This window comes from Vigna unguiculata, chromosome 2, assembly GCF_004118075.2.
Source record: "Vigna unguiculata cultivar IT97K-499-35 chromosome 2, ASM411807v1, whole genome shotgun sequence".
In the NCBI taxonomy this organism is placed as follows: Eukaryota; Viridiplantae; Streptophyta; class Magnoliopsida; order Fabales; family Fabaceae; genus Vigna; species Vigna unguiculata.
In genome coordinates, this window is record NC_040280.1 from 30,025,544 (window position 1) to 30,040,478 (window position 14,935).

Here is a 14,935-nt window from a genome sequence, read left to right on the forward strand (position 1 = left end):
ATAATTTAGACTTTTTCAACATTTCTACAGAGGTGTATGAAAAAACTAGAATGGTGGAGGAAGAAATAGCCGTCGCAGGTCGGTATGATTGGGCTTCCAAAATCTTTTCATGCTATCACAAAATGATTATCTGAAAAGCGCAATTATGAATGGGCAATGAAAATTCCAAGTAGAGGGCCTATAACTGAAAACTAGAAAAGGGGGTTTCTCCCTGCACCTCCAATGATTTCTCCTATATTCCCAAAACTTATCTTAATTTCGTCTTTGTCCATAGTTAAAAAATGAGTTATTATTTTTTACTGCACTGCACCCCCAAATACCCCGTGAGTCACCGCACTGCACCCCCAAAACCAGATTCCCTGCTCTGCACCCCCTGCCCTTGCCCTTGGAATCTTTGACCTAGGGTTTTTTTAATGTGTAGAGACCTCCATCCTCCACACCTCTTCTCCCTGTTCTCTCTCTTCTCCCACACACACAACACAACACCCACCCACATCCTCCCTTTTGTTGAGAATCCGCTTGAGAATCCAAGAAACTCAAATAACTAAAATGATGATCTTCATAATGAACTATAATAAAAAAAGAAATTTTAATACGTAAATAACCCATCTAAATGCATAAAGAATGCAACACGTATCACAGAAAACGAGTGAATGCAACACGTATCAAAAATTGAAAACTAATTGCATGTTGATATTGATTGCATGATTTACGTTAGAAAATTCACCAATCACACAATATACATTCACTCACAATAAAAATTCCCCAATAACACAATATACACACCAACACACAAAATCCAAGTATGAAACGGAATAGATATTCCGTTTCACATCTTTAAGACACAGATTATGTAATCCGTTTGGAAAAACAAAATTTTGGTTTCTGTTCAAGTGTTTGGTCTGTCGGACAAAACATCCATGCAAATAAGGAGCGGGAATTTCAACGAAATAAGTGATTCAATTCTATTTCTAAGACGATGATAGCACGTACATGCATGCCAACAATCTTATTCACGAGTTCTTTTCTTTGCACAGAACTGGAAATGGAATCAAGAAGAAAGAAATGGGGTGTGGGTGTAATTTTTAACAGAATATTATGCAAGGTTTATTTACCACTAACATTTAAAAGTAAGATTTAAAAATAATGGGTTGATCGTGTTATTTTTTTATGAATGGGTGTAAGAAAAAAATCATAATTTATGCGAAACGGCATACACTTTCCGTTTCATAAAATATTGTGAAACAGATTCCTTATCAACTCTCATTTATCATCTAACAAACGTACACCAAAAACAAATGTATTCTTGACTTACAGCATCCCACAACCACCTACGAACATGAGTAATGAACATATATATATATATATATATATATATATATATATATATATATATATATATATATATATATATATATATATATATATATATATATATACATGTAATTTTGTAATGGATGTGAAAATCATAATTTATGGGAAACGGAATACAGAAGCCGTTTCAAAACGTTATGAAACAGATTCTGTATTCCGTTTCAAAAAAAATTGCAATTTTTTTATGAAACGGAATACAGAATCCGTTTCACAACGTTTTGAAACGGATTCTGTATTCCGTTTCACAAAAAAAAATTGCAATTATTTTATGAAACGAAATACAGAATCCGTTTCATAACATTTTGAAACGGATTCTGTATTCCGTTTCCAAAAATTTGCAAATTTTTTTATGAAACGGATTCTGTAATCCGTTTCCCATACATTTTGAAAAACAACTTTTGTATTGCGTTTTGAAACGCAGACAATCGCTTCAAACAAATGCCGTTTACAAAGAACTTAAGGTGGTATGAAGGCTAACCTGGATTGACGGAAGTACCACTTGGAGAGGAGATAAGGTAGTTACTCACAACACCTTCCTTCAAAGAATCAACCTTCAATCACAATAATGCATACTCACTAACAGAATAAACAAAATAGGATTCCTTAAAAAAAATAAATGAAAGTCATACAAACCAGAAGAGGGACCACCACAGACAGAATGAACGAATGAAGAGAAGAGGGACCACTACAGAGAGAGTGAACGATTGAAGGACAGCTCTCAGGACCACGAACCACAATGAAACTGAGCAAAAATTTTAATGAAAGCAGACACTGGATGGAGAAGAAACGGGAGTACAAGAATACTAATAGTAATGTATAGTAACGTTTTGGGGGTGCAGGGACATTGACGCAGTAAATGAAATTTACTGCGTCCCTACCCACTTTCACCCATTCTCACGGTATATTAAATAAGGGCATAAGCGTCAATTTTGGGGGTACAGGAGATTTCTTGGAGGTGCAGGGAGAAGGCGCCACTAGAAAATATTGGATCGGGCTCAGTTTAGTAACTCTAAATGGGTCAAAGGCCAACCCAGCCCATGAATTATTGACCTATTTTAGTAATTTAGAATTAGAGGTTTGACTAGCATCGTTGTTTTGGATTTTGTAAAGATAGGGTCTTCTAGTTTGTTTGATTTTTCTACAATAGTGGGATCTCGATATATATATATTTTGTTTTAAAAATTCATAAATTAATTTAGAAGAGAAAAGGAAAATAATTGATTTATATATTTAAATAATTTATAAAAAATAAATAAATTTATAAAAATTCTGATACACCTTATCGAAGTTCTCAATTTTTAACTTGCAAAAAAACTAATTTTAATTTGTGAAAAATATAATTGCATTCTTTTCTTTAGTAAAAGTATTCATAGGATTATTTGTCAAAACAAACTCTATAAGTAAGTTGTTCATGAAATTGATATTCACAGTAAACTTTAAAAAACGCTTTGAGCTAGATTGAAATACATAGGTTTGTCACTCCATTTTAAATGAGTCTACCCCGAAAAGATTTAGTTCATAGAATAGTATTGCCAAAAGTATCGAATTAAAATCCTAGAAAAAACACATGTAAAAGGTAATCACGGAAGGCATGCAATTGAATATTAACAGTAGCCAGTAGAGAATGAGAAAGTGTAACAGTGTTACGAAAGCATAGTTTAGATCTCCATATTGGAACTTAAATTTTTAAATATTTGTTTTAATCTGTGCATGTGTGTGAGAGATAATAAGGAAATGTTTTTAGTTAGCATCACCATCACCATGTCATAGGTTCTTGGGTCTGCCACCGTGAAAATGGACAAAAAGAAAATTTCAGCGTTGTTCTTGTTAGAAACAAATAGTATATAGACAGAGAGAAACGAGGGATCAATAAATTTACTTTTTTAATGATGAAAGAAACATTAGAATGAAGAAGAAAATGTTTAGATAATGTGGTGGTGGTGATGCATGAAAAGTAAAAACCTTGCAGGAAGGTGGTGATGGGGCTTTTTGTCGTGGCTTGAAGAGACTGAAGGCTTCAATCAAGGCTCACTTTGTGTTTGTTGATTTAATTAATGGAGCCTTTATTATGGTGATGGCATGGTATTGAAACAATTGATGTGGCTTATAAATTTAAAAGCATATCTTAATTTGAATGATAGGAAGAAAAAAGAAAGTGAAAAGGTTTGTTGGTATGCTCTGAATCTGTTTCCCAAATGGTTGGTCTCGTCAAGGGATTATGCTCTGAGTTCTTACCCACTTCATCAACCTTTCAATTGAATATTCACAAAAGCGATTTGGTGGGGAAACCATTATTGTTCACTCCACATTGTTTTCTTCTCTTCTTGATGGCACTTCTTACCCAACCCGCTTCCATTTCTGAATTACATCAAAAACTGTCACCCAGAACTTCTTGATGTCCTTCCTTCATCATCGTAAACTTTACGCTATACTATTATTTTTTAATCTGCTTGCGCGCGGATAGGACGCATAAAATAAATTAATTTGAAAGCTGGAGTCCTTCAATATTTCATTTATAATCTCCTTTTTTATTCATTTGTCTTCTTGCTGTTGGTTTGGAATGTTGAAAATGTGAATTAGTTTAAGGAGTGAAACTAGGTATATGCATGGTGTGGCGTTTGTAACAATGTTGTGTCGGAGGTAATGGATAGAATGGAGATTCGTCGGTAAAGACGGTACATTTTTGTCCACGAATATGTATTGGCTGAAGCGACAACTTGGTCTATTAAGTCTTTTTTGTTCACAAGGTACATCATGCTTTGTTAGGGTTTGTTCATGGGATAAGGGAGAATCATTTTAATTGAAGGTTTAATAGATAGGTAAGTTCACATGTGAAGGATGTATATTTTTTAAATTTATTTATCTTTATACATTTTTATTTTTTATTTTAAAAAATAAATAATATCACTTTTTTTTAATACATCCTCCTAAATATTGAATAAGAAAAGCTTAAAAAACCTTTCCCTATGATTTCCGGTTATAATACTCCATGTTGGTATCAATTTCATAAATCACAATTTCAAGGTCGCCAATTCATTCAAGCTAAAATTAGGAATAAGCTTCTATTGGTAGAAAGAAGAAAAATAAAATTGATCAGAAAAAAAGTGAGTAAAAAGTAAAAGAGATAAAGTATAAGTTAAATATGTTCGATTGAAAAGAAATAGAAAAATAAAAAAATAGAAAGATTAGTGAAAATATATAAATAAAATGGAGAAAAATTAGGTTTATTTTTTTTTCTCATATTCATATATTTCCATCCTACAAAAAAGCTCTAATTAATTATACCTTTAATTTTCATCACTCTGAAAAATATTATTATCTTTTCAGCCACATTGAATTGAAACTAAGTAAAATACTATAAAAAAAAACTAGTTTTTTTCTGTTAATTTTGTTTTGAAATTTCTTTTCACGAAAATCTTATAAATTTTGTTATAAAAATTTTTTTCAGGAAATTGCTGTCAATTTTTTTTGTATAAAACACTTTTTACAATAAATTTTAAAAGAAATATTTATGAATTTTATAATTTTGTAAGAAATAATTATTCACAAAGGAATTACCTGCCAATTAAGATTCTTAGAAAAAATAGCAGAAAAAAAGTCTTTTCTTACAAATTTTTTCAATAAATTTGTAAGAAAATTTTTATGTAATATGAAAATTTTTAGTAGTAAAAATCACAAAAGTGCTTAATTTATGTTTTGTTTGGTTGTAGATTTTTTTTTCTTTTATCACTTTGACCCAATATATACATATGATATTGTCACTTAAGTTCTCGAATTAACAATAAAAATGAAAGATAAATATTGATTTTACAGTTAAATAAAATTTAGAATTTGATCTAATTTTCTTTATATCAATAACTATTATCACAAGAAAATTCTTAAATAATATTTAATTTTAATGACAAAATATTGTTAGTCATTATAATGGCTAATTTAAATATCAATTTAAAAATAAAAAATTATTGGTTACTAAAATAGTCACTATTATGAATAAAAAATTATAATTAGCCACTCATTAACTAAAGACTAATTTAGAAGCTAAATTGCTTTGGTAGTCGAAACTTTGGTAGTTAATATTCAGTGACCAAATTATAAACTAATTTCTTTGTTAAATAAACCTTGGTAGATAAAGTTTAGAGAACAATAAATAATTTTTTATTTATAACAGTGACTATTTAAGTAATCAATATTTTTTAATTTTACAAATTGATATCTAAATTGATCACTAAATTGACTAATAAATTTTTGTCACTAAAATTAGTTGTTAACGGAAGAATTTCTTGTAATGTATGACAAAAGAACCATATAGAAGACCAAATTAATTATTTCTTTCTAAAATTTGTAACATTAGTGACAACGTCTAGACATATTATTTTTGTGATTTACTTAAGTGAACCACATAACTTAAACTTTCTAACTTTTGGTTAGTTTAAAGTCTATAGCTTGAATTGAAAAATAAAATGCATGTTTTTTTTTTTTTTTAATGATGGGCAAGCCAATAATGCTTATATAAATAAATATACGAAAAGGAAATACTCGACACATTATTAATTGAAAAGCAAATTAGTGGAATAAAAAAGTTGACTTAATAAAAGTCGGTTCTAAGATCGATAGACTTAATATTTATTTTTTTACCTTATTGTCAAATGTTTATGTTTAATTATGATTATTTAATGTTTTGAAAGAAAAAAATAATTTTAACAGGGGCTTGAAAGTTAGATAAGCTGCAGTTGAAGTTTTCTAATGTTGACAAATCAACTATCAATATCAAATCAGTTCTAAGATTATGTGGGAAAGCAACATCAATAATTAAACGTTAAACAATTGTGAATAAGCTTTTCATACCAAACGAATTGAGGAGGAAAGTCAACATTAAATGCTCGTAATTTCATTGGAACAACTCCTTCACTCAGCTGTGAAACAATCATTCAAATGTTGGGTTGGCCTGCTTTGACCTATCAGTAAGTTGCAGGGTGTGCTCAATCTCATAAATATTCAAAATTTATGACATAATGTTTTTTTTCAAATTATAAGAGTATCTTAGATAAGAATCATAATTTTAAGTATTATAATTTATTTCGCAGCAATAAATAAAAAATAATAATTTATACTAGTCAATAATAATGTCTTTATTTTTCTTTATAATAATTAAGATTATCGATATTCTTAAAAGGTAAATTAAAATACGGTACTATGACCCTTGCTTTTGAAATATCCTAATTTTTCTTTATAAGAGTGAAAAAAAATAATACATAGTACAAGAAAAAAAATTGTTATATTCAAGATACCGTTCGAAGACATTTATTTATGATATTAAATAAACGCACAAAATTTCTTATATCAAACAACAAATTCTATATATAGTTGGAATAACTTATTTATCTACATCTAAGAAAATAGGTTTTAAACTTTTGGACAACTTTTTCCATTATGAAATTTTTTTTTTCGGAATAAACACATATTCTTCTTCCAAATACTAGAAAAAGAAACATTAAACTACAACATCACAATAACATATTATGGTTTATACAGAATAACGCATAATATTTTTTTCCAATATATAAGTTATATGTCAGAGTATTTTTTTTGTTGTAAAACCCTTATCATACAAAATATATTTTTATGGATTTCGTGTTTTATTTAATGATTTTTTTTCATAATTATAAGTTTAAATAATTAAGAGAGGATGTTTGAAGAAATTATTAAAAAATGTGTCGCAATGGATCTTAAATTATAGCGATATAATCTCACATTAAATAAGCATTCGAAGAAATCTGGCTATAAATCTGTTATTTAATAAAAAGGTAGAGATTTCACCTAAACCGCCAAAGAAAATATTAATTGTTTAAAGGGATGATCCAAAATGAATGTCACTTTCTAATATTGGTTTCTTAGATTTGGTTCGCTAGCTTTAAATAATCCTCACTTTGGAAGAAATGAATAATCTGAATAAAATGGTGAATAAAAGTCATGCTTAATAGTACATGTACACAAATGTCAAATTGTGAGTTTCATTATTTATTTTATCATTAACAATTAGATGTCTTGTATTAGGAGTCAAATAAAAGTCTTATAAAAACTACTCACCATGACACCAATTGAAGCCATTCCCCACTTTGTCATAGGCATTCATGGAGTCTTCACCATTCCAAAAGTTCTATATATAATAGTAAATTGCGATAATTTTCAAGCAATAATACGTAAATTAATAATTTTATTTTTTCCTAAACATCAACAAACTAAGTATAAATATTTGCTCATCAAATTCTCTCGCGCACAAATAATTTGAAGAATATTTATTAAAAACCGATATTAGTTATACAATAATTAATAATTACTTAGAAAAAACTTTTGTGAAAACTTGTTTAGTTAAAATTTGGGAGACTGATAACAAAGAAAAGTTAAACAAGGTTCTCTAATGAGTTACAAGCCAAAACAACCCTTTTGATAAATCACCCAAGAAACCAAAGTGAGCCAAACAAAAAGTTTTACGACATCATTGACACTTTGGAAAATGGGTCTTCCTTATCTACCGACGAAGGAACCATGCACGGAGGATCACATCAACCAGAACAACTTTGCCACTATCAATGACAAAAGTAACAAAAGGACTAAAAAAACCTTAAACATTTGGTGGTGCGCAAGTTTAATGATTGACAATTGTGTTATCAACTCTAACCAATCCACACATCCATTTCAAAATTAAATACTCTTAGTAAAATCTTTAATCTTTACATATATGAAACAAAATTGTATTGTTGATGAAAAAGTTTAATTAAAACTGACAAATCAACATCGTAAAAAATTAATGATTAACAAATAACATAAATACTTCATTGTCCAAACTTGTACCTTTTCACCTCTTTGTCCAACTTACAAAATTATTAAGACTATGAGTAAACAAATTGTTTTCTAAATCATAACCAGAAAAATGTTGCACAAAAATGCTGAAAAATGCGCTGATTCTCAAAATTGTTTTTCTCAAATTAGAACTGGAAAGTACTTTTGAGGGTTTATGTCAAAACTTGAAACTTCTCTCCTTGTATCACTTGTAACTTTAATAATGTTACGTAAGGCCATTGATTTTGATGGAAAACTTTCGAGCTTAACTGGATATTGATTACATTTGGAAAACAGTAATTGGTTTATGCAGGAAGAAAGAGGGAGAGAATAATTTAGAAGAAGGGTTTTTGATTTTGAATGGAAAAATATGTTTTTAACAATAAATTTTAACAATTTTTTCTTACGACTTGATATAATATCTTTTAAGTAGTTTCTCATTTCTATATATTTTAAAATTACTTAAAAGATATCATCTTATATTATTGTAAAAAATTTATCAAAATTTAGTTGTCGTCTGAATAAATGTATGAAGACGAAGAAAAGAAGAGATAGTGGGTACGTGTGCATAGTTTTAGTTGCAAGTAAGTATGTGTTGTTATTGTGAGGCGGATTTTATGAGGCATCCAAGTTGAGGGACAACGAGGCTTAATGCTCTATAGTTTGTAGTTGGAGTCACATGAGATGTACGCCAACTAAATACCAGACATCAACAAAACTATAAAAGAATGCAGCCACATAATTGATGCCTCTCTTGCTAAAGCTAACTAACTCACAGCCAAAATGTTATGCACCTTTCAAACTTCTCACAGCTTTTCCTTCGCCTTTCAAATGAACTTTGCGATAAATACAAATCAATCAATAGAAACTCAGATTTTCCTCCCTCATTCTTCAATCCAAGTACATCACCATAATTAAACTGCATCTTGTGGTATAAACATATGCACGTATCCAAACAAACTGCACTTCATCCAGCTGCAGTACAAAACTGACACATTATAGGAATTCAAGCCTCTACCACTATTACTAAGATTCTTTCCTTCTGTACCATCCATATACATAAGGTTATACATATATAGAAAATAAATCCTCAACAAAACACTTGTGCTGGAACATGTTCGCAACACTTTCAATGAAAAACAAACTACCAAACCAACAAATTATGTAAGCGAATTAAACTCAACTCATTAGGGTTTTTCGCAGATACCAATTTTTTTCACCTCGTATTCAGTGCTGTTATTGCATCTGCATTCCAAAGTAGTTACACTCTTCGAAAGCAACAACATCTCGAGGATTTCCCTGTCGGCAACCTTCATAGTCAGAAACCAAAGGTGAGTAGACCAAAGAGTTCATGTCACCCCAACTAGTGCTTTCCGTTGAAGTTGTGTTGCTGCTACCACCATTGCTCATCACGTCCATGGATTCCATTCCGTAGTTAAAACCCTCCATTGACCGATCCATTTGTTGCGAGTTCGCGCAGACCAGTTCGCAGAAATCACCCGGGAAGTTTTCAAACCCATGAAATATATTTGATGGCTGATAAGTGACGCTATTGTTTTCATCACTCACCACGGCCACATGATTTACCATGGTTGGAAAAACCTGGTTTGGCAGGGAGGGAATTTCACATGCATTGGTGTATGGCTGCTGCTGCTGATGCTGATGATGATCGTTGGAAAATCTAATTCCCTCTAGTCTGTTAACCATCAAGTTCCTGAGAGAAGTTTGATTGTTCAGACCGTAGTGTTGAAAGGAAACATCAGTGACTGGGAGAGGCACAGAAGAATATTCTGCAGACCAATAAGGGACTTGATTGATGACTTCAGAAGCTGCTATCAAATTCTCGGTTTCTCTTTTCACATCTTGCTTCTGCTGATTGTTGCTGACACGGCGAGCTTGAGCCTGCTGTTCCTTTCTTTGTTTCCCAAGAAGCTTCTTCTTTAGCCTCGTGTTCCAATAGTTCTTTATATCATTGTCTGTGCGCCCTGGTAACTGTGCTGCTATAATTGACCACCTGCATGTATCAGCGACTTCTAAGCGATCAATTAATCGGATTTCTAGTCTACATAAATAGAGATTCCTTAATTAACTAGAATAACAAATTCAAATTAACTTTCTCAGCAGATCATTAAGGAACTTATTTAATTACCTGCTTCCAATACTGACATAAAGGCTGCAGATGATGTTGTCTTCTTCTTCTGAGAATCCCCCATGTTTGATGTTTGGTCGAAGATAATTTAGCCATCTAAGACGACAGCTTTTCCCACATCTCTTAAGGCCTAAACCACACACATACAAAGACAATAAGAAACAACCTAAACATTTCTGTGTTCTAAAATAAGATTGGAAAGTTAAATCATTATATATACGTAATTGAGAAGCTTGATCTGCAACAATATTTAATTGACATGTGTTGATTGATGAATATATACCTATTTTCTGGGGCAAGGCTATCCAGTTGCCACCAGTACCATGGTGCTCAATATAAGCCTTGAGTTTAGCATCTTCTTCAGGTGACCATGGACCTTTCTTGACGTTGGCTTTGTCACAACAAGGAGCCCTTCCCATGTCTGCTCTGCCACCTTCTCTCTCTGTGTCAGTTGGTCTGAGTCTCAAGTAAGCCAATCTTTGTTATGGGTTCAGTATAACGATAATAATGGTGTGTTTCTATATATATATAAGAGGGGGAGAAAGAGGAGAGAGAAATAGCCTGGAGAAGGAGAAAGAGAGAGAGAGGGCTTTGGAAGGTTTCAAAAAGGTGAAGGAAGGAAAAGATATTCCTTTATGCTTAAAATAATGGGTGAATTGAAAAATGGCTGGAAATAGACCATTATTTTTGTTTGTCCTTCTTACTATGTATGCTCTATAATTAAAAAGGGAATTATGATAAGAAAATGTTTACAGAAAGCATGAAGAAGAATAATGTAAGTCTTTATTTATGATGATCATGCAGTCTCTCTCATATATTATTTTGTTGAAGCAAGGGGGATATGAATTATTGTTGTGGAAGGGTGATGAGATAAACCTCGTGCATGGTGCAAGCAGAGTGGGACCAAAGGTGAAAGGTTAAAGTGGTGAAACCTCATTTCGTTGAATGGTTCTTTCTTTGATTACGTAATGCCCAGATGAGTGATTCTTGGATTGCGCAGGAAAAAGAAGCAGGATGAGTGTTCATGTTTGTCATTTGGAAACTACTTTGCCAAAACCTAAAATCAGTTCAACAATTCACTCCATTTGGTCATTCATGATCAAATTATGGGGACAACATGTGTGAGACTTTACTCACAACTTTTCAAACCTTTTAGCAGTGCTAAAAAGAACTTCTGAACTGTATATGGTTCACTCATACAATCATATGCTTAATTTTTATCCACATTTGAAACATAAATGTGGAATAAAGCATTCAAATTTGTATATTTGTTTTGTTATTTTGAAATGCATTACTAAAATAATATGGAATTAATCTGATTGGTGCTTCATATTCTTGTGTAATGAAAGTGATATATACCAAGAAGTTTCATCACATCTTTCCAATTATAATGATAAAAGGACAGTCTCACGTAAATTAGGGCTAATTATTATTGATGGCTTCTCTTCTCACATTCACTTAGATACATTTATTTATAATAAAAGGAAGAGTTTACTTTGCACTTTATGTCTGTATAATTTTTTAACTGCTTCAAATAATAATCAAATATTGAATTAAGATATTTAAATATAATATAAACTAAATTATTAAATATGAATTAATAAAATCAGTTGTGTTCAGAGAGTACGAATTTGAGTGATTGTAAATGTATCAACGCACATAGTGAAACAAATTATTACTTTTAAAAAAGTTTTTTTATCCACAAAATACTTTTTTTTATTCTATATAAAATAAGGAAATGAGCTTTTATTATGTCACTACTTCTTACGTAAAATTTTAAAAATATAAATAAATTTGCAATTATAAATAAAAACAAAGATAATTGTTTTCTATATACCCTTAAATTTTCATTTTACATCCAACATTTCGGACTTCTGATGAATTTATTAAATCATTCTAAAAGTTTAGCAGAAAGTTAGCAAACATTGAATGAAGTTAGAAAAACATTGTAGGGTGCGAAATTAAAGTTTGAAAAAGGAAGATATGTGACTTTTTATTTTTTGCGAAAAATAATGTTTTAGTTGGTAAGTTTTGAGGAAAATGAAAACAGTTTAGTCCAATCAAAAGTTTTGAGTAGAAAATTATAATTTGAAATTCTCAAGCCAAAGTAAATAGATAGAGCAAAACGAAATTTGCTTAATTTTAAAAATAGATAAACTTAGTTATCTAAACATATTTAGGAGACCGAAAATCGCTCACAATTTGATATACTTATATCGTTTTGAATTAGTAGCATATGTATCTTATACCATTGTTTTTAAGTAATATATATGATGTTTCTTTAAATTAAAATAGTATTTAAGTATAAAATATACATTCAAATTTTAAACCCAGGATGAAAAATGTTTAAACATAATGGACGCAGCGCGTGAAGTTAAGATAATTTGTACTACATTTATTTTATTTTTTCCTATTTTATAAATTTAAAAATCATAAATAGAAAATAATATTTGCTTTTTGTATTTTATTTTTCATTCAATTTAAATCATTTAAGATTTTAATTATTTCTTTAATTTTTATTTCATTTCTTATTTTGTTTCCTTCAGATTTATTTTACATAAAAAAAATATTAATAAGAAGCATAAAAGGGACAGAGCAAGAAAATTTCAGTGAAATTCTTCAAATGGTTGAAAAAGAATGTTTTCTTATTAAAATGATAAACTTTTTCATAACATAAAATAAATATTTTAAATAACTATGTTTCTATTTATTTATGATCAAATAAAATGTAATGCCGGCTTTTCATTTAAATAATAAAAAGGTTTTGTTTTGTTTTTTTTATATTTATATTTAAAAGGAAAATTATCTTAGGCAAAATACATGGGATTCTATCTAAGCAGCCTTTATCCAAAAAATAAAAAAGAGATAAGACAACATTATTAATGAATTACTTTTTCGAGTATGCAGGTAGTCAACAACTAGGATTCCCACTATCACCTCTGTTACGTCATCAATTATGTACCTCTCAAAATACTTTCCTCTTCTTCATTATTAATTATCAATATTAACGAGTATTCTATGGGTTATATAAACTTTGTTATGACTTAATCAAATTTTAATATATATAATTGAAATGTAATTTATATAATTAAAAATTAATAGTGATACTATCAATTTCTTTTAAAAATTTAAAATTATATTGTTTTCGAAAAATAAAGTAAATTCATTTTCCTTTTAAAATTAATAATATGATATAATTATCCTTTCAATCAAATCTGTAAAAGGACGTTTGATAGGACTAAAAAAAGAGAAATATATAAAAATTATTTTAAAGTTTTACTTCTAAGATTATTGGAGGTATTATTTAATAGAGAAAAAAAAAGATACATGCAAATTATTTTTTGATTAGTGTAATAAAATTTACATAAAAAATAAGGTACTTTATGAAAATATAATTTAAAAAAGGGCACTAAACATAGAATGCATTTAAAATTGAAGAGATTTAGATGAGTGAAAGTGAAGGAAAATGAGTTGAATTTTGGGAAGGAGATGGACTAGTTGTGTTGTGCATAGAAAGAAAGAAAGTAAAGAAAAGAAAGTTATGGAAGAAACAAAAGTAGGCAACTTTTCAAGAAGCGAAAGAAACGGTCTTGGTGGTTGGCCACCATCATCACTTCTCTCACTTCTCACTCATCTTCTTCGTCATTCCGCCATAACAATTAACCATGGTTAAGTAACTGCCTTCTGTTTTCAACTACGAGTTCCTCTATTTCCACGCTTTGCATGCGTAATCCTAGACCTAGTTTCTGGTGTGAAACAGAGCCTTTTTGACACAGTCCAATCTTTACTTCCATGTAACTTCAACAATCTTCCTTCACTAAATGCAATACAACATGTACGAAACACGAAGAAATGCGATAATTAATTTTCTTTCTTCTTAGTCCATGGATCAATCATACTCAGTTAAGTAGCTTCTAGAAAATTTGCTATTCATACCGTGGTGGAAGGCTTGGGTTTTGTTGTTTATGCGACCAGATCGTGACAGAGAATAATTGTTAGTATTGTTTCAACTGTCACATTAACTCAGAACACTTGGTCAACAATAAGACCAAGTGTGACGCTGAAAATCCAAATGTCTGAAACGGCCAACAGAGGTTTTAACGTAAGTTACAGTAGCAGAGAGACCAAGTGAAGATTATAGTTCCTAGCCGCGGCGGAGAATGTTCTATTCTATCATCAGTGAACATGTCTAAAGAATTAGTATTTTGCAAGATAAAAATTTAGAATTTAGTAAAAGACTTACTGAAAACCAAGTAAAACACCAGAAGCATGAGTCATTGCAATGTTCCTATTTACAAAATGTTTTGAACAATTTTAAGTCTACACTGTAATGGTTGAGTAACATCTCGAAGCATGAATTAGTATACTTCCAGAGTTTTGACCTAGTCCAACATAAAATGGGAACTGGGAAAAACATTTAAAAGAAAAGTGACAAGGTGAATGTAATAACCAAGTGAATTATGTAATACACATGTTAATTGTCCCACATGAGCAATAATAAAAAAGATTAAAACTGTTGTTCGGTTCACTGCTTAGATCCTTTGTAATTGCTTATAAATTTAGGTATTAGAA

The 14,935-nt window shown here is 30.2% G+C and overlaps 1 protein-coding gene across 1 annotated transcript; it reads right to left on the reverse strand.

Annotated features, from left to right (window-relative positions):
* Nucleotides 1–9,003: 9,003 nt before the first annotated feature.
* LOC114173051 (transcription factor RAX3-like) lies at nucleotides 9,004–10,955 on the reverse strand. Its single transcript, XM_028057248.1, has 3 exons — nucleotides 10,647–10,955; nucleotides 10,364–10,493; nucleotides 9,004–10,228 (listed from the first exon to the last, which is right to left on the reverse strand). Exons 1-3 carry the CDS (start codon nucleotides 10,780–10,782, stop codon nucleotides 9,451–9,453), a joined length of 1,044 nt encoding a protein of 347 aa, XP_027913049.1. The 5' UTR covers nucleotides 10,783–10,955; the 3' UTR covers nucleotides 9,004–9,450.
* Nucleotides 10,956–14,935: the final 3,980 nt, after the last annotated feature.